Here is a 20,523-nt window from a genome sequence, read left to right as displayed (position 1 = left end):
CTCCAAACTGGGAACATGCCGACTCACATCTACTGAATGTGTAGAGACTTTCAATTTTAAAAAAATTACATATAAGGCCTCTGAGGGGTTAACTGGGAGAACAAAAATGAACCAATGTCCAATTCATCAGGTTTCTTTGAGTGTGGTGACTCATTTATTTTGACACGTGCTCACCTTCACATTTGTAAAACATTGTATGTCCATAAATTAACTCAGGTAAGTTTCCACTTAACAGTTTCAGGAGCCCGGTCTCACTCTGAAGTCGTCGAAATCTAGCACTTTGGCAGTGACTTGCGATGTCAGAAACCAACGAAAAAAGGCATCCTTTAACCTTGCCATGATACGTGGCCTGTTGCCGTAATAGTTTAATGGCACGAAAGTTAAAACATTAAAGTCAGACTTGGACAAGTGGGAGGGGTGTTTGATGGGTCCAACAACCACTGACTCTCACCCGAGAGAGCGTTTTTCGTGTCCTGTAATATTCTAAAGCCAAATCCTGTTCTTTTTTTCCTAAACCTAACCATGTGTTTTTGTTGCCTAACCCTAACCATGCTTTTGTTGCCTAAACCTAACCGCGCTTTTGTTGCCTAAACCTGACCACTTGCTTTTGTTGCCTATAACTGTGCTTTCAGTTGCCTAACCCTAACCGTGTTTTTGTTGCCTCAACCTAATCATGCTTTTGTTGCCTAAACCTAACCATGCTTTTGTTGCCTAATCCTAACCATGTCTTTTTGTTGCCTAAACCTGACCACTTGCTTTTGTTGCCTAAACCTAACCATGCTTTCAGTTGCCTTAACCTAACCATGTGTTTTTGTTGCCTAACCCCCACCAATGTGTGTTTGTTGTCGAAGTAAAAAGAACGTCAATTCATGGCATAGCTCATTTATTTTGAAAGAGACTGTATATAATCGTTAAATGTCCTGTGAAAATGGAGGTGTATTTTGAAAGAAGACAATGCATGTAACAGGCAGAACTTGACACGGTGTCCCAGAACGTCCACAACCAACGTTCCATGACCAAAATGTCAATATGTGACGAGGTCAGAGTGAGAATGTGTTTTTCAGAGTCCATCACAGGTAAGTGTCCATTCATCAAGTTCAGTTTTAACATGCTCCAAACTCTTAACAAGGTCAAAAAACTGTCACACACCTGCTGCTCATCACCTGCACCCTACCTATATTACCTGCATCTTCCTGTTCTAGTGCGCCACCCTGTGTACAAACAACAAACTGCATCTATTTACATGTAGTCACCATTATTTAAACATGAATCAAAACAAATAGAAAGAATGTGTAATACATTGTCTATGGATAAGTATCCCATACAACCCCACTTTAAAAAACACTGAACTATCCCTTTAACGAGCTCAACTATGACGGCCTACATTTCCCACAATTCCACGCGGTCTAATCCTCAGTGTGTGAATCAGTGCGACCTCCTCACAGCAGCAGAGCGACAGAAGCGTCCGTTCATTGAGATGACAACCAAGTGCGGTGAGACTTAACGGTGAGGTCTTTTTACCAGCGGACATGTCTGTGTCATCCACACACAGCTCAGACAGCAGCAGCCGGAGGAGGAGGCCGGCTGAACACACACAAGGTGAGCGGCTCGAGCTCATGTTTAGCTTGTGTTCATGAATAAAACTTTATTTGTATGTAACAAGCACACTGTGTCCTGTACTGCGCTGTGAATGGAGTCTCCATTTTAAACATGTCAGCAGACTGTGCATGTATTTACACAGGCTGTCATCATGTAAATGAAAGGAGTAAACACCGTCAGCTGAGGAGAGAGGGCTGTTGCTTAGCGGACAGTCACGTTGTATTGATTACTACGTAGTTCCATCGTGCGCGCACGTGTGCGCGTGCCAGTGCTTCTCTATGTGCCTATGTGTCCAGGCTATTTTAAAAGTGCCCATTATGGTGTGATGGGACGTAGGAAATCTGTTTGTGTTGTTTTGCTTGCTGCTATGAGACTGACACCTTGTAGCTAAACTGAGCAAGTGAATGTGTATAATTATCGATCAATCTGTTGATTTATTTTTGTCAGTTAATTTATACAGTGTCAGAAAATAGTGTAAATAGACCATGACAGTTTCACAAAGTCCAAGGTGACTTCTTCATGTTGCTTATTTGGTCCAGCCAACAGTCTAAAACCCAAATATGTCACTTTTACAATAATATAAAACTGAGAAAAACAACAAATCCTCTCAGTGGAGAAGCTGGAACCAGGGACGGTTTGATAGGTTTGATTGATGTATGGCCTAAATGATTTATCCATTATCAAAATAGTTAGCTGATTAGGGTGAAGTCAGGTGAGAGGTAGGAGGCCCCAGGGCAGACCCAGAACACACTGGAGGGACTACTTATCTCATCTGGCCTGGAACACCTTGGGGTCCTGCAGGAGGAGCTTGAAAGCGTTGCTGTGGTGCTGTGTTTGGCCTGCTGCCCCCTGCGACCTGGCCCCGGATAAGTGGATGAAAATGGATGGATGGATGTAAAAAGAGACAAATGAGGTTTTACATCTTATGTTCTTTAAATAGCAGCCTGTCACCAAACATGTTATTGTATTGTTACTACAGATGTGCTTTACATGAAACAATTATTTCATTAGTCTGAGATAACCGGGATGGGCAAGGCAAATGTACTTGTTACAAGTACGAGTTTCATACAAGTAAAATGTGTCATGATCTGTACTCGTGGTAAAGGAAAGTCCTCATTTGGGTAGCTATGTTTAGTCTTTTATTCTTGTGATAAAAAATGATCTGACACTCAATTCTGAGGCTGTTCTGTAAATACTTTTCTCATAGGAATAAAATTCACCCATTCCAATTACAGATGCAGATAATTTGGTTGGTTGGACGGATACAGACACAAATACAGATAATGGTGTTCTTGCTCACCTCAGAAGTGTAGCTAAAACAATAAGATAAAAACATTATTGTTCTAAAACAACAACATGTCTGACCCATTTTACCTGAATATGTCATCAGAGTGAGGTAGGGGTTTTTGATGTGTTCAAGGGTCCAAAGTTTCTTAAAATCTTTTAATTGGCAACATGTTTTTTTTTTATAGAAATATAGCTGAGGTCGATAACAAGTTCTAACAGTAACACTTAAGACAGTATACAGAAATGTAGGTGGGTTTCTTGGTAATCTACCAGAAAGTGTCACAAAGTCACCCTGACTGATTGATTATTAGAGAGGCATGGTGGAGCAGTGGTTAACATTGTCACCTCACAGCAAGAGGTTTCCTGGTTTGAACCCCAGGGTGGGGGTGTCCCTCTCTGTCGAGTTTGCATGCCCAAACCGGCATAGCACACACACAGAAATGGGGTTATTTAAATTTCCCATATACATCTGGGTTTCTTTCGGAGTACTCCTGGTAGCATATTCAACATATTCTCATAAACAGAATTTGGTGTTAACATGCTGTTACAACCCGACTCTTAGGCTGCAACAAGGATGGGAGACGAGACAAGTTACAAAGAGTTAAAAGCTTATTTATTTACAAATAAATAAACATGAAAGTCAGTATCATTAATGTTTGCGTGTATGGCTGTGTGGAAACGTCTGTAGAGAAAGCAAAAGAACAGCAGCTGCGCAGTGAGGGAAGAAGACAGTCTGCTGGAAGGGGGTGAGCTTTATATAGTGACACACACTGGCCCAGGTGTGCCTCAGGAGGTAAATGACAACCCTTCGCCTTGACCCGCATCCTGAAACAGAAAGAACACACCTAGTGGAGCGGAGGGGTTGTCACAATGCTCAGTCAACCTAAAGGAGATACTCCAAAAACCTGATCATAAACAGGTTATTTATGTACAAGTTAACACACTCATTGTGAAGCTTAAGGTCTTCATCTTCTATATTAATGGTCAAAACTATGAGAGGTGACCTCAGCTGAAGCTATGAAAGATCTCTTCTGTCAGTACACAATGTTATCTTATATATTTGTGCTTTAGGAAGCAAATACCAAACCAGAAAGAGGAAACAAAACAAGACTCGACCCAAAGTGTGTGTGAAGCCTAAAAGGAGAAGTCACGATTGCTGTGTTCTTTGTCTCATGACGCCAGCAGTTTGTTGGTATCATTCATTAAGGCTGTATCTTGTAAGAGACAAACCCTGGAAATGAATGAATGAAGGGCACGTTGTTACCCCTGACTTAATTGCAGTCATGCCTGTGGTTTCCCTGCCGAACAAATCCAGCTGTTGTCAGGCTTTGGGAGGCAGTAACCAGTTCTAAGGCAGATAGAGAGAAATGCTGTTTGCCCTTAAGGTTAAGATGGTTTGTACAGTGTACTATATTTAAAACATTAACACATACATACTTTGACACAAAGACACACAAAGGACGAGTGTGTTGATTCTGTGTGGACATACTTTGCAGACTATACATGCAGTCAGTGATGATGCAGTTATGGCTGCTATGGCCGAGGGGACAATACTCATACCAATTTTTTTTTGCCAGTTTAACGTCCTTGAATCACTGTGGAAAAAAAGATGTCCAGGGTCATGTGCTATCGTGAGTGGTGTGCATGTGATGGCTATGTTGCTGAACTGAGGTTGGGGGTCTAAAGGGTAGTGATTGTGGAAGCAGTGTGTGAATGAAGCTAAATCAGGGCCAAAAGTTATGATGATCTGACAAAAAAAAAATGCAGATGGGTGATTGTGAGCAGTAGTATGACTCAGCTTTTCTGGCTCTGCACTGTAAAGAAAGAAGCGCAGCACGGGCACATTGTGTAACTGACACAGAGCAGCATCACGTCAGTGCATGTGGACGTTGTTCTCAAGACAAAGACTTGTTTGATTCATTACAGCAGTGTGGCAGAGAGTTCTCATATCTTATTATCTTTCTTATAAATGTGGCTCATAGGTTCAGGACTATGCGTCTTGCTCAGGGAGGTCTCGGGTTCAATTTCTGGACAAACCCTAAGTGCAAAAATTTGACTTTTAACTATTTCCCTCTGGGATAAATTAAGCTGTAGTTTCCCTCCACTCAGAATGTGCCCTCCTTAAATCTGAGTTTAACACATCTATATATGAGCAGGAATATGTGACATTACAACTAGCTTTGAGCCAATGTGCAACTTAACACAAATATAACGTGGAAAACAGATTAGGGTTTTTATACATTCTGGATTTTTCGATGAGGGAAAAAAAAGTTGATGTGATTTAAAGATTTTTTTAAAAAATTGTGTAAATCCATATCAGAAACAAAATGTAAATAAATGCAGAATATTTTTTTCATGGCTATATCAGTGAATACACAGTGATTCATATTAATTGAATAAAATTATTTAAATTACCTGACAATTAAATGTAATATTATCCCATGCTTTCTCTACAACCACAAATATAAAATGACTTTTTATCTGTGTAAAGAAAAAAACACATATATTGTGGCTACGTACCGCACACAAGACAGGACTAAGAAAGAGGAATTTAATAGAGCAACGTGTTTCGCTTACAGCTTCATCAGGCTCATACTGAGCACAGGAAGACAGTGGTTTAAATAGGAAACAGCACTCTAAGAATTTACATATATAATTGAACCACAAAATACATACCATATATACTCTGTTTCAATGGCAAAAATACCATTATACCATATAAAATATGGAAAAGCGTCACAAAGTCAAATACATTCAAATAGTAATGCAAAGTTAAGTCAACATCACAGCACGAAAAAAGATAATTTCTGAATATTAAGAATAACATCATCGCAGCCACAAGATAATATCGGACTTACAAGAACAGCAATATCACAACCATAACAATAATCATCATCACTTTAAGCCTCAAGAACAACAAAATCACATCTGCACGTAACTCTTAAGGAATGAACTCAGATCCAGTGTTTCATTAAGTCCATGAGGTTCAATACTGTTGAGTGTGAAAATCCAAAAGGACTCTCTCTATAATAGTTTTTTAGTAATATCTCCTCCTCTTGGAGAGGGAGAGATTTTCTCAACAAATTTCTCCACAAATTTGAGGGATGCCGTTGAGCCGTGAGCCCTCTCTTTGTCCTTCTTGTGTGCGGTACGTAGCCACAATATATGTGTTTTTTTCTTTACACGTTTGTACTTTTGCCACAGTACCAGCACCTTGACTTCAGCTGTGCATGGGCATTTTTCTGTTTATGACTTTTTATCTATCTGGCCCATGGACAAATAGTTTCAGTACGTACTATTTAGAAAATTTATAATTATTTGATTTTAAAATTATGTTATAGAATTATTATAATTTTTTAGCACTCTTTCCAGGTCATCCAGGTTTTTGTTTATTTTTTAACTTTCTTTATTCTGTTTTTTTAAATTTTAGTTTGTTTTTAACGATTTTTCTTGTTTTTAATTTTCTCTTTCTACTAATTTCTTGCTAATTTTTTGGGTAATTTCATATTTCATTTGTAGCAGCAATCTTTCATCCATCCAGTAGGCCTACTCCACATTACCACCACTATTAAGCAGTCCGTTGGCAATAAGCTTGACACGAAATCAATCTTCCAAAGCAGTAACTCCGTTTGAAAACTTGAATTAAAAAATCAAAAAACAAAGTTACAAGATTCAGTCTTAATTGGCTCAACTAGGCACACTGTCAAAAAACTGTCTTGCTCCTTTGGCTGGTTAACCATCTCTAAGGGCTGTTTGGCTGTAACATCATCAAAGGCATGTCTTAAAGGAGCATTTCCACATCTTTAAAGTAAAACTACCATACGATTCTTACCAACATCAATATGGCTCTTACATCATTGTTCATTGCCTTCTTCCCATGTTTTTAAAAGAAATCAAGCCAATTAACTCAGGTTTCAGTGTTGAAGGAGTGTATGTCCTGTAATAATTCTGTCATAATGTTGACCAATATTTCAGCTTCGTCCTTTGTTACTACATGAAACAGCTTTTAGTTTTCTTTGTGTAATTGGTTTGTTGCTTGGTGTTGCAGATCTTCCATGGGAGCAGGACCCCCAGGCCGGTCACAATCACGTACAGATCGACGACCGACTGTGTGGAGGTCCACAGATTAACTTAACAGACACTCCATCTTCACATCAGTCCATATGTCCTGTCGGGTGTACAACAAAACGCCTGCCTGCACACGCATGTGAGTACTGAGGACTTTTTAGACTTGTTTAACATCTGTTCTTTTACTAGCCATCCAGAGCTCTTCGATGATCTGGCAAAGGCTTACTCATTGTCCCTAGGGTGAGAAATAAACATGTAGAAGCAGCTTTTAGTTATTATGCACTGAAAATCAGGAACACACTTCCTGGATGCTTTAGGTCTGCCCCAACACTTTATTCTTTTAAATGGAGGCTTAAAACTTTTCTGTTAGTCGCTGCTTTACCCAAGATCCCACAAAAATGTTTCATTGTTGTACTTTTACGCCTCTTAAATCCTTTCAATCTACAGTTATCGTTTGTTTGGTTTTGATTTTTCTTTATATGTTAATTCTTACATAAGGCACTTAAAATCACCGTTGAGTCTGAAACATGCTGTGTGAATAAACTCTGATTTGACTGGGTTTATATGTCATTTTGATGCTTGTCAATCAAGGTCTGTGTGATGACAGCTGGGAGGAGATCCAAAGCAAGAGAACCATCAGAGCAGAGAATGAAGTGGAGGCCAACAAACTGGTCAACAACTACAGGGTAAGAAGTCTAAAAGCAAATGTTTTCCTTTTGTAAGTCAAACGTGGTTTGAGTGCAGGATGACAGGCAGGATGGTTCTTCCCTCAGACTCAGTATTTATTGTGTGTGTGTCTGTGTCTGTGTGTGTCAGTTTGGTTTCAGAAAATGGAAGAGTCATGTGACGGCGCGTCCATTTGAAGTCAGGTCAGAGGTTGTGAAAGAGCTCTACTCTGAACTGAACATCATTAAACCACATTCAGGTACAGGGTTTAGTGCTTCTTGTGGAGTTTGTAAGGCTTATGTTGGAGGATAATTCAGGTTTATCACAACGTGAGAAATGATTGATGAGACGATCGTACAGGTTATAAACAAGTCACAGTTCAGCCACATGACTAACGATCTTATTTGGAGGTGAAGCTTAAAGTGAGTGGACCTAAAATGTCACAAACAATCCCTCACTAATCAAAAAAAACTATGTGCACAATCAAAGCAAGCATTGTCGCTCTAAGGTAAGTCTGTAGACTATGATGAATGTTTGCAAAGGATGTTTGGGTAATAATTTAACTGTGCACCTTTTGTTTCTTCTTCCAAATAAGTTTAGCAAATTTGGTTAATTGTTTAAATCTGTTACGATGATTTAACTGTGCGTCTCTTGTCTAGTTTGACTTGTTTTTAGAGATGTCAGTGTGGCCCTGTTTACACCTGGTGTTAAAATGTGTCCTAGGTGATCTGATCACAGCTCTAAGTACAGGTGTGAACACAGTGCATCTTGAGATCTGATCGCCCAGGGTCACTTTCAGAGGTGGTCTGGGCTGCACATGGCCACACACTCTCAGCGGTGTGTATGCCAATGTGTCCTGGGCCACACTAAAGTACTGCCTACTCAGCTGACATCATAGCTTATCTGGTGCCCCACCAGATAGGAAAACGTTTGTCAGTGCACTTGCACAGATGTTGAGCTAAAGTCTCTGGAGCCTCTCTCCTCTCGGTTACCAGTCAATTCAATGTCTGCCCGGTTAGCACGAGCTAACACAGCAGCAGCAGCAGTCTCAACAAACCAGCACTGACAGTGAAACAGCTCCGCTAACTTTAGCCATGTGGTGCTAACAGTTAGCCCTGTCACTGTGTGTGCGCAGCCAGGTGGACTCTTACCAACTGCTCCCAGCATGGAGCTCACACACTTGCAGCAGTAGTACTCTAGTGGCGCTTGTCTCATGATAAACAGAGAGAGGAAGACACAGAGAGCAGGCTGAGGAGGGGCTGCGAATCAGTATGCTGCATCGTATGCTGCACCTACAATTGAATAAGATTTTACTCATTTTAAACAGCAAAGGCTGTACGTGTTGCTAACAAACCTCCCGCTAGATAAGAACAACAACAACAACAACAACAACACATTTGGTCTTTACAAACGGAAATCATATAGGCATTATTTGCACAAAGAGCAGTGGGGTGAGATCAAGTGGTCACAAGAGACAGATGTGGAGATGCACCCTACTGCCAGGTGTGAACAGACAGAAATAGAGCTTTCCCCTCGTGATCAGATCAACTAGGACACATAATAATAGACTCTGTGCTCCCAGATGTGAAACTTAGTGGGTACAATGTTATGAATTTTCAGAGAAATGTGGCCAAAAGCACAAAAATGAGATCAAAGCTGTAATAAACCAGCATCATCCTTTATGTATGGAGACAAATTAATACTGTTGCTGTTGGAGAACTTGTCAGTCTTTCACTAATAATATTGTCTGTCCTCTTGGTGTCAGGTCATCTGATCACATGTGGAAACATAGCGTATGTGCTTCTCTTCGGTTGGTGGGTCTCTCTGGCATATTTGCTGATCAGCATACTAATGTTCGCCACTATCACTGGTGTGCCGTACGGTAGGTGAGCCAATTAGCAGAGATTAATGGTGATGTTTATCACCGATAAGATATTGTCCTCATTCATTTATTTCTCTCACTCCTCAGGCAAGCTCTGCTGGAAGTTGTCCTGCTACTTCCTGTGGCCATTCGGCAAGACAATCCACGAGGTACAGTTTGGGTTCAGTTGTTGTTCTGGGATGTTACCCCTGTTTTTCTCTTTTACTTTCTCTGCAAAGTGAAATGAGGAAGATGCACAGTGAATCATGCCGTTTCCTCAAAATTTCACAGACTTGTGGTCACAACAGCAGAAGTCTTGCTTTAACTGAGTGACACCACAAGACTGCAACTCTAAACAGCTGCAACTTCTTATTGCGATACGTGGGTGAGGATGGTGTTGACTGTTTGAACACAATTAAAGAAAATCCCATTAATATTCTTCAGCTCAGTGAAGACGTATATTTTAAGATAGGAATTAGAAATGTATTCACAGTTTTATAAAGTTTGCACGTACACCTGAGTTGTTTTGATATCAATACCAGTGGCTCAGGTGTTACTTTACAGGATGCAGAAGAATACCCACTTCAGTTTTTCTCCATATTGTGTAGCATTATCACAACTGTATGGACCAGTTTACAGAGTTTGTTTCCAGTTACTTCTGGTTCGAAAATCCCTGCGTCACACACATAAAATGAAACGGCACTGAGCAAATGCTGCCTTAATTGTTTAGTTTTTAGCCACCTAAAAAAATCTATATCAGCATAAGTGTATGCTATATTCAGAATATTTCCACCGCTTTACCTTGCTGTCAGATTGCCCTTTCCAACGGGGAACTGAAACTGTTATCTCAAAGTTGTTGTGCTTTTGTTGTTGAAATTCTGACCTGCTGGTATTATGTGTTAGTGTGTTCAACCAGTCCAGATCAGTTTAGGATGTCACTGGATGACTGCCATGACATGTTAGTTCTTTAAGAGTCGGGCTTTGGTGCTCCGGTTCCTTTTCTCCAAAGGAAAGTGTCAGTCTTCTGTTTGCCTTCCTTCACTGGTTTCCAATGGAATTAACTGATCTGATATATTATACAGTTATTACACACAAACATCAGAGCAGCACACATTTCTGAACACTTATTTTTAAAGTCCAGTGTGTACGATTTATGGGGATATGTTGATAGATTCCATGACTATATTTTCATTGCTTTATAATCACCTGGAAATAAGAATAGTTGTGTTGTGTGTCAGCCACTGTTACATCGGCCACTGTACTGTAGTTCTCCTATGTGCTACATGAGAGAATTTTTAGTTGGCTGGAGTCAACAACCTCGCTGCTAGATGCCACTAGATCAGGCACATTAGCCCTTTAACATCTACACACTTTGGTGTAGCCATAGGTCAACTAAATTATTTCTATTTTAGTTGGCAATTTTTATTTCTATTATTGATCTGTTACTAGGGGTGTACATGGCAAGTTTCATCACAATATGATATTGTATTGATTCTTTGGACAACGTAAATGATCTTTACGATTCGATTTTGATAAGACACAATATCAGTAAATATCCTCACTGTTTATTTCATGGCTGCTCACCATTATCTGCTGGGTGCTAGGCAGCTAAGCATTGAATGGTTTGAGCGTTGAGAAAGGAGGTGTGCTTGGATGGAAATGGTGACACACACGTGCCATGGGAATTTTGAAATAAAGGCGTATCTTGAAGACAATGATATTTATTGATGTTTTCACTGTGCATCAATTATATTGGATCGCCATTCATTAAATTGACATCGATCCAGGTGGATGTATCGTTACACCCCTATCTGTTACTGTTTACTTGGGTTTGATTTCCTTTGTGTAGTTTTGACAACACAATTTTACTTTTGATTAATAATTTATCTATCATGCAGAAACATAAACATCCACAGCCTCCAGTTCCTCAAATGTGAAGATCTTCTGTTTTATAGCTCTGTAAATGGGATATCTTTGGTTTTTAGCCTGTTGGTCAGATAAACACAGTATAAAGTATAAAGACGTCACCTTGCCTCTGGGAAATTGTGGTGAAGATTTTAAACTATTTCCCGACATTGTGTGCACTAAACGATGAACTACTTGAAAGAAAATTAGACCAATCAGTCATATAAATAATTGTTAGTTGCCACAGTGATTGTGATTACACTAGATGAAATGTAAAGTCAGTGCCCTACTGAGCCAGAAATAACACTTCCCTCTGGTTGTGTTTCTCCAGATTGGAAATACATTGAGAAGATGTTGTGAGCAAGCACCAGACTGTGAGTGTAACATAGATGGGGCGGATGATAACTCACCGGTTCTGCTGCCTTCGCCTACAGAGGTGCCAATCTCAGAGCTGCCAGGACGACCTCTGCGCTCTCCCTACTGGGTACTTACAGTACACATATAGACAATGTATGAGCACACTTTATATGACTAACCAGTCTCTGCTACATGGAAATCATAGGATATTTTTCTCCTTGTTGTGTAGCATCGTATCTCCACTTACGTGTGGCTGCTGCTGGGTTATCCTCCTCTGGTGGTCATCCACTCCGTGGCCTGCTTCCTCTCCTGGATCCTGGTCTTCACCATCCCCGTTTGCAAGATGAACGGACGCACACTGGGTGTCATTCTTCTCTTGGCTCCTGAGGATGTTTCTGTGTCCACCTGCTCACAGAGGAAGGCAAGGGAGAGATTTAATGTTTATTCAACGCACATAAACGCAGCGATTATTCAGTGTTGGTTTCATGCACCAGCTTCTTTATTTTTTATTTTACCCTCAGTATCAAGTGTACGAGACCAGAGCAGTGCTGTGCTGCTACCATGCTGTAAACTGGTACTACTACAAGTACACTGTTGATGGGATCAATGTGTTCGCTGTCAGTATCCTTTACCAGTGTGTGTGAAGAGTGTGTGTCAGTAGTGACTATGATTACACGCACACGAATATTTCCACTGTTATTCCAAATATGTCAATATCATGAATTTGATATGGGTCACGTTAACAGCATGTTCTGTTTGCATATCCTGAGTTAGGCCTTCTTCTGAATGTAGCATTTTCGATTAAGACGTGGGATATGTCGACATGATTCAGGTTTGAAGAGCATTCTTTGGACATACACACAGCGCATTTACAATATGTATCTCAGTCGGGGTTTTTACTGCAGTTTGCGACACCCTGCCTCTGGCCTGTTTATGACTAGCTCGCCTAAAGTTTGCAAGGCTGTGGGGTAGAGATGCACGCCCAAAAGAAAAGCTCACATTTCTAATTGGAAGAAGAAACACACCTGCTTTAAAACATTATGAAAGACTTAGATATCAACAGGTTTTTGAATATGTGCAACACGGTGGTTGAAGTAATAAAAGAGGGACGTTATTTTGACACAGTTGAACAAATCTGCCGCCGGTGGAGAACTTTGGAAAAATCCTATTCTGATGCAAAGAAGCAAAATAGCACAAGCGGCACCAGCCAATCCACTTTTCCATAATTTTGCATGATAAATGACATGTTAAAGCACATGAATCTGAGTCTACATGGCTGCATGTACACAGCAATATTAGTGGAATTTCATTTTCATGAGCCATGTAAACAACTTAGTTCGGAATAAGGGCAAAAATATTTTGCGCATGTAAACGTAGTCATATGTGTCATATGAAGACCTGTTATCATCTTTGACCCCCATCTCAGACCTCCTCCCACTAGTAATAGTTGCCCTGGTAATTGGATATGTTGACAGAGAAAACCTGTACGCCAGCTCTAATGTCAAGTTCGCCATAGCACTCTGCTCCATCATACCTCTGTCTTATTATATCGGTATGGGCATTGCCAGGTGAGTTGTTTTCATCCCTTTAAAACACACCTGTAAAACATAAATTCAATTTGATGTTGCCCTATACATCTAGTTTCCAGAAATGTTAAAAGAGTCACTGATTTTTTTTATTTCTGACACTTGCAGTATCGCAGCCCAGAGTAACTTTGCAGTGGGTGCAGTGGTGAACGCCACCTTCGGCTCCATCACAGAGTTGACCTTTTACATCACAGCCCTGATCAGAGGTCACCGTGCCGCCAACCCGTGTCTGCAGGAGGTTGTCAAAGCAGCATTGACTGGCACGCTGCTCGGATGCATCCTCTTCATCCCCGTGAGCCAACCTGCGTTTACTTTTGAAAGAAGCTGTAAACTCAGTGAAAAATTATATGAAATCAGTGAATCAGTCACATCACAGTGGAGACGAAAGTCACATTCAAGCAGCATGTGCATCAGGAATGAGGCTCCTTGATTTGTCTTTTTCTCAGGGTATCTGCATGATAATCGGAGGGCTGAGACACAGCGAGCAAAGATTCAACAGTCGCTCGACAGGAGTGAGCTCTGCCTTGCTTTTCATCTCTGTAGGAGGCAAGTATTAGATAGATATGTACTGCATGGCGTCATCTAGCTGTACAGGGTTGGAAGTGTCTGACACAGGTGGTGATAACAACAAGAGAAGTCACAGACCATTTATGGAATAAAAACAAGGCACAATTTTCACTTTGTAGCTGTATTTTAGATGCAAACCACCTAATGAACCTGGCTCCTGATGTACTTAGAAATGTATTTATTCATGTTTAGTTAGCTACAGTTTCTCCAACCTGTGTTTTCAAAAGGGAACAAGCAGCAGCAGCAGCAGCAGCGGTTTGGATGTCCAGATGTAAACATGTTTTTGCAGACTCAAAAAGAAGCAGCTACTAAAATGTTGACATTTATGTCACCTGCAGACAAAATGTTACAGCTACAGTTGTTTTTTACTTACTTGCCGCTGCTGTTTTCATTGTGTTTGCATGTGTTTTAACATTCAACATTTGCACCACCTGTTAGCTGAAATTAATGAAGTAAATTTTATCACACAATTCTCTAGTGGATATTAAATTATCAAACAAATAAACCAATGTCTTTACATCAGAGAAGTAACTGTCTGGAGAATAGAAAGTCCCATGTTCAGAGATATCGTATCGATAAAGAAAAGATGTGTAGATTATTTCAGTAATGACCAAACGCTCTGTGATCCTCAGGTGTGCACCAGCTGTACACGTGTTTGTTACGCTCTGTTTCTGTCTGCCAAAACTGAAATCAAATGCAAAGTAAAAGCATTTCCAAAATGTTACTCACTGACTCATCCCTCTGTCAATGGCAGGTGTGTTTGCCCCCACACTGTTCTCTAAGGCTTATGGAAATCTGGTGTGCGACGCCTGCACTAACTCCACTGGAGGGAACAGTAGCGGGCCGTTCATCTGCCACAACTGTCACTACGATCTGGTCAGCATCATTAGTCTCATCCTAACAAGCACATTATAACAAGCAATATGTGTTTCACATAAACTGTATCATGAATAATGTGATTTTTTCTTTTTCAACAGAACAATGGTACCTTGTTCCACGACCATGTTGAGTAAGGAATTATATATTTTTTCCATTTATATACTGACTGTAATGTAAAGGCTCCTTTTGTTGTTGGTGCATCTAAGGACCCCTTGACATCGAAAGTTAACATCTCTACAAAGGGATGCCACAGGAGTGAGTCCTAAAACCTAGAAATGAGTTTGAATTTTAGCACTCCTGGTTCCCTCATCTTCAAGTCAATGGGGTTTTATGACTCCAGCCAGCGATAGCCAAGGCCAGAGGCTATAGGCTTTTCAAGTTGTCTGTCCATATGTCCATTCCATTCTCATGAACACAATATCTCAAGGATGCCTTGAGGGATTTTTTTTTTTTTTCAAATTTGGCACATTGTTCAATTGGACTCAGTGATGAACTGATGGGAATTTGGTGGTTGAAGGTCAAAGATCAAAGTCACTGTGACGTTACAAGACATGTTTTTGCACAAAACTCTGGCCAAGAATTCACACATTAATCATGACAAAATTTCACACAAATGTCTTAAAGGATAAAATGATTAAATAATGACCTCAGATATCCAAATGGTCTGTTGTCAACTTCACTATGACATCATAATCCTCTGCAAAAACACTTTTCTGGCCATTATTCAGGGTCATATCTCAGGAACAGAGGAGACATTTGGCCAGATGCTGAATTGGTGATACACTTCTTGGGTGCTCACCTTGAAACTGTGGTGGTTATATAGATCTTCTGTGCTGCCACGGGGAAGATGTGTGTGAAGCATACATGTTTTCACCGTCATGGATGTGAACTGTAACTGCAACTTGACTGGTGCATGGAGGCAGACAACTGCAAGGCGATCATTCTATTTTGGTGGCAATGTTGAAGTCATGCAACAGTAGTTTAGTTCATTCATAGCCTAATGTAGCTTTTTACTTCTGGCGATGGCATTTACGCATCAAAAATCATAAAAGTGGTATTCATTTGTGAAGCTTATCTCACTGAAAAAAATGTTGAAGTTTCATGGACTTGTGTTTGCAACAGAGCTTATTTTCTGCAGTAATATAAGACCCAGCTGGAAAATCACATTGACTTTTTGTGGAGGGAACCAGGGCGAGACTAACTTCCAGGCTGGCCTAGAAAAAATGTCACACCTGCAGCACTCTTTATCTGTATTTGCTTATTTGTCCTCTTGGTTTAATTTTCAGTAGCAGACTCAAAAGTCTTTTCATTCTAGTCAAACAAATGCAAAGTAGTATTTGTCTGGAAGGATGTAAATCAGTCTTAAAATGGTCTATGCTGTTGAAAGTGGTTGAGACAGAGATAAAAGGACTTAATCTAAATATGCTTAAACATGCTAAGCTATTATGTGGTCTTTTGAGTTTCATCTTTATTTTTCTTCCCTCATCAGGCCTCTGGTGTACACAGTGTCTGCCCTCCTGCCAACAGCTTACATCATTGGTCTGATGTTCACACTGAAGACGCACTCCCACATTTATGACATCCATGTTGGAGACGGACAGGGTACGAGTCTCCCTCTCAGTTAAACACAAAATTGTACCTTTCATTATTCCTCTGTGAGACAGTGAACAGTAACATGACGTCTGTGCAGTGACTGGCCACAATGGACCAGTGGTCCACTGGTCACGCTGGAGGTCTCTGGTCATCCTCATCATGGCCACTGTGCTCACGTCTGCGTGTGCTGATCTTGCAACCGAGCACATCCAGCCCATACTAAACCAGCCCAACATCTCCCAGGTCAGGACGAGCATCTGAGTCAGGTTTTATTTGGTTGATTCCTGCTGCCATGCTAACGTCTGTCTCTCTTTCTCCAGTATTTCATTGGGGTGACAATTCTCGCTATGGTTCCTGAGATCCCGGAGATTGTTAATGGGATCCAGTTTGCTCTCCAAAACAACATCAGTCTTAGGTAAATCCTGTCTTATCGAAAAGGTACTCAGTTAGATTAAAAAGTGTCGTCTGTATCTAAACGATTTGTCTTTCTTCAGCTTGGAGGTGGGGAGCTGTATGGCAGTTCAGGTCTGCATGCTGCAGATTCCAATTCTGGTCTTATTTAATGCCTTCTATGTAAGACCCCCTTTCTTCAGTCTGATCACTGATTCATTCATATAGATACCTACTGTTTGCTGTTTTATAGTCTCTGTAATCATCTCTGTTTTGGACAGGATGTGGGGTTTGTGCTGTTGTTCAGTGACTTGCACCTGTGGGCCAGTATCTTCAGTGTGATTCTCGTCAACTACATCTTCATGGACGGCAAGTCTGATTATTTTCAGGGTAAGTTTAATGTGTTTAAGATTTACTTTTTACAGTGTAATCAGTGCTAGAACGTCCTTCATTGGAAAACCTGAAATTTAGACTAAGGTAGATGCTTTTTGCACCCAGGTGTAAACAGCCAATGTGGCTTTTTAATTCAGTCAAAATAAATACATCTTTAAATTATGTTGTCTTTTGAATAATACAAAAAAAACTCTAGTAAACCAATCTTTATGTGTTGATGTGCTTCCCCCTTGTGAAATATGTCAGATCTGAAAAGGAGTAAAGCAGTCTGTAAGGTTCATACTGGTGATCCCACATGTTTGAGATCATGTATTACAGATTGCATATACTTTGCATTTCTGCTGACCAGTTTTAAAGCTCACCTCAAGTCTTCAGATTGGTTCCTTCATGTGCTTCAAAAACAAACTAGCTGAAGATCTGTGGCAGAATGACTTAGTTATATCACTTTACACTTTAATCAACATTGTGATTATAACATGTATAAAACATTATGTCATCTTACTATATAATGACGAAAACTGTCTGTCTGTCTGTGTGTCTGTTCCGCGTTCTTCTCCACACTGACTTGGTCAATCCATGTGAAATTTGGCACAGTGGTAGAGGGTCATGGGAGGATGCCAATGAAGCAATATTACATCAATTGGCCAAAGGGGGGGCGCTATAGCAACCGATTGAAATTGCAAACTTTGGGCATATCTCATGCCCCGTATGTCGTAGAGACATGAAACTTTGCACAGAGATGCCTCTCCTCATGAGGAACAAATTTGCCTCAAGAACCCATAACTTCTGGTTATATAGATTTTCCACCATTTTGAATTTTTTGAAAAACATTTAAAATCGATCTCTTCTTAGGAAGTTTGACCGATCTGCATGAAACTCGGTGAACATAATCTAGGGACCAATATCTAAAGTTCCCTCTTGGTAAACGTTGGAAAACTTACTAAAACTGAGCTTCTATAAGACAATGAATATTGCGGAGGGCGGAGCTCATCACATAAAGGTGTATAACATCTCAAGGGTTTCACTGATCACCACGCAACTTTGTAGGCATATGAGCACACATAATCTGAGGGGACCCCTCCATTATTAACCCGATCAAATAAAATGGGGGCGCTAGAGAGCTAATTTCTTATCTAGGCCTAACCGCCATATCAATTTTTACTAAACTTGGTAGATATGTAGAACAGGACGCCTCAAGGTGACTGGAGAAATTTAACTCTAATTGGCAACTGGGTGGCGCTATAACAACAGAAACATGCTTAAAAATGGGTTAATGCTTAATGGGTTCAGTTGACTATTTAATCTGCAATTTCCTATAACCTCTATCCCAAACACACACCATGTGAAACTGTACGTGGGCAACTGTGCACTCAAGTGGTATGGACTAGTATATATTAAACACAAGGGCCGCTGATATTTGAGAGTCAGCTGCCCAGAGAGCGCTACTTTCATATGATATGTTGTTGGATGATTCAAACATAGAAGACAAATAATCAGCACATTAGGATGTATATGTGGTTATTTATTGTATTTGAAAGTACCTATTCAGTGGCCAACTCTCAAAGTAAAGCACCAAAGAGCCCTGGACCAGGACACTGGTTTAATAATTTACCTGGATAACTTTGCTGAATCACCTCAGCAGGTCTTTCTTTATATCAGTCGATGATCCTGACAGTGATATATGCAGAAAACTCAGTGAACCTGCCAAACATGCCACAGAAAGAGTTGTCACAACAGTCCCTGGGTACATGTGGTTTTCATTTTGATTAAATATTAACCTGAACACATTCCTTATGATGGACTACCATACAGTTAATATAGTTAGACTGTGGTTAGTTTAACAATAGCTGAATACTGAACCAGTATGAGGGTTTGACTGAACAGAATATAAGAACATGAGGGATGTTACAGCACTTAACCTTATACTATTATATTAGTACAGACATACACAGACTAAGATTACTTAAAGGGACAGTTCACCCCATCATCCCCATCATCATAAATACACATTTTTCCTCTTACACGTAGGGCTATATATATCAGTCTAGATTGTTTTGGTGTGAGTTGCAGAGTGTTGGAGATATCGGCCAAAGAGATGTCTGCCTAAATAGATAAATATTTCTGTTACTTTCTATATGTATCTGTATGCATTTCTGTCCTTGAGCTGCTGCAACAACTGAATTCCCTAGCTTGGGATTAATAAAGGTTCATCTATCTTGTTTAATTTACTGAGATGCTATTTCCTGTCTTGTTTTTTTAAACATTAATAAGACACAACATGCTCAGTCACAATTAAACCTTTAAGACTGGGTGCTGAATCCTTAATGTAAGTAATAATGAAATAAACATCAGGATGGCACTCCAATTTGAATTTTTAATATTTTAATATTGTGTCTTGTTTTTTTTGCAGGTACAGCTCTGGTGGTTGTCTACCTTATTCTGCTGGCTCTGTATTACTTTGCTCCATCTCCAGCAGGCTGCTGACTGTGTGGGACTCACTGGAATACGTGTTGGTGGGATTGAGGAGCGATGTCACTACCACTCTGTCGATGAGATTCATCCTGACAGGGTCACGACTGAATGATCATGTGTGAATCCTGACATGAGCCTTTTATTAAGTATTTTATTTCCCTTGCTGTTTCCTAAATTATACAAATGACTAAACTGAACATTTTAATCTCAGGTAGGTCCTTGTTGTTGCACGAATATATTACTGCTGTAAACCGTACAGTTTGTAAGCTAACATATTAACTATGTGTCCTCAGACTCATGACTTCTTATGTTCTTTGTAAATTGTGGTGAAAGAAAGAAAAACAGTATTTTTACAATACAAATTAATATTATTAAGTATCTGCACTAATGCTATTTTGTTAAAGGTACTGTTGTATTATATTTTGTATACTTTTTAACTCCAAAATGTTTCTGCTACATGTCGATATAAGTGACTTTATTTTAGATAAAACCCTGGCACTATATGTTTGGAGAATGTGGCATGGCCGGCTGTGGTTTGCAAGAGCAATAACTGTCAATACAATATTCTGAAAAACTGGCTGCTGTGTTTTTATTGTTTGTACAGACAGGAATTACAAAACATAATGTACAGTACAGCCATAATTGCTTTTGAGGAGACATTCACCTTTTCTCCCGAGAGTTCATGTAAAGTGGCATGCACACCGTACCGACATGCAAAAGAGATCTTTTTACTTTCATTAACATCAAAAATGATGCAAATATAAACATCTCAGTTTAAGCAAGGTAGTACATTTACCGAGTCCGAGCATGTAGTGAAGCTGTTGCTTCATGGTAAGATATAAATAAGGCCATAACATGTCAAACATAACACAAAGTAACTGAGGTGGAGTTTTGAATGTG

General features: G+C 40.0%; 1 protein-coding gene across 1 annotated transcript; it reads left to right on the top strand.

The window, feature by feature from the left end:
- The first annotated feature begins 1,412 nt into the window (after positions 1–1,412).
- On the top strand, positions 1,413–20,200 carry LOC117262465 (uncharacterized). The gene is made up of 20 exons (XM_033635449.2): positions 1,413–1,599; positions 6,935–7,093; positions 7,546–7,640; positions 7,771–7,879; positions 9,386–9,502; positions 9,590–9,651; positions 11,718–11,870; positions 11,973–12,164; positions 12,265–12,364; positions 13,170–13,311; positions 13,438–13,621; positions 13,776–13,875; positions 14,651–14,772; positions 14,874–14,905; positions 16,265–16,377; positions 16,466–16,611; positions 16,689–16,783; positions 16,863–16,941; positions 17,040–17,148; positions 19,562–20,200. Exons 1-20 carry the CDS (start codon positions 1,530–1,532, stop codon positions 19,633–19,635), a joined length of 2,253 nt encoding a protein of 750 aa, XP_033491340.1. The 5' UTR covers positions 1,413–1,529; the 3' UTR covers positions 19,636–20,200.
- The last annotated feature ends 323 nt before the right edge of the window (positions 20,201–20,523 follow it).

Source organism: Epinephelus lanceolatus, chromosome 5, assembly GCF_041903045.1.
Source record: "Epinephelus lanceolatus isolate andai-2023 chromosome 5, ASM4190304v1, whole genome shotgun sequence".
Classification (NCBI taxonomy): Eukaryota; Metazoa; Chordata; class Actinopteri; order Perciformes; family Serranidae; genus Epinephelus; species Epinephelus lanceolatus.
The sequence above is the reverse complement of the archived record's forward strand: the minus strand, read 5'-3'. Positions and strand labels throughout refer to the sequence as shown.

Coding starts and splice junctions, on each gene's coding strand:
- LOC117262465 (XM_033635449.2), top strand. CDS start 1,530: ATGTCTGTGTCATCCACACACAGCTCAGACAGCAGCAGCCGGAGGAGG. Junction 7,880..9,385: donor CATCATTAAACCACATTCAG/GTACAGGGTTTA, acceptor TCTTGGTGTCAG/GTCATCTGATCACATGTGGA. Junction 9,503..9,589: donor TATCACTGGTGTGCCGTACG/GTAGGTGAGCCA, acceptor CTCACTCCTCAG/GCAAGCTCTGCTGGAAGTTG.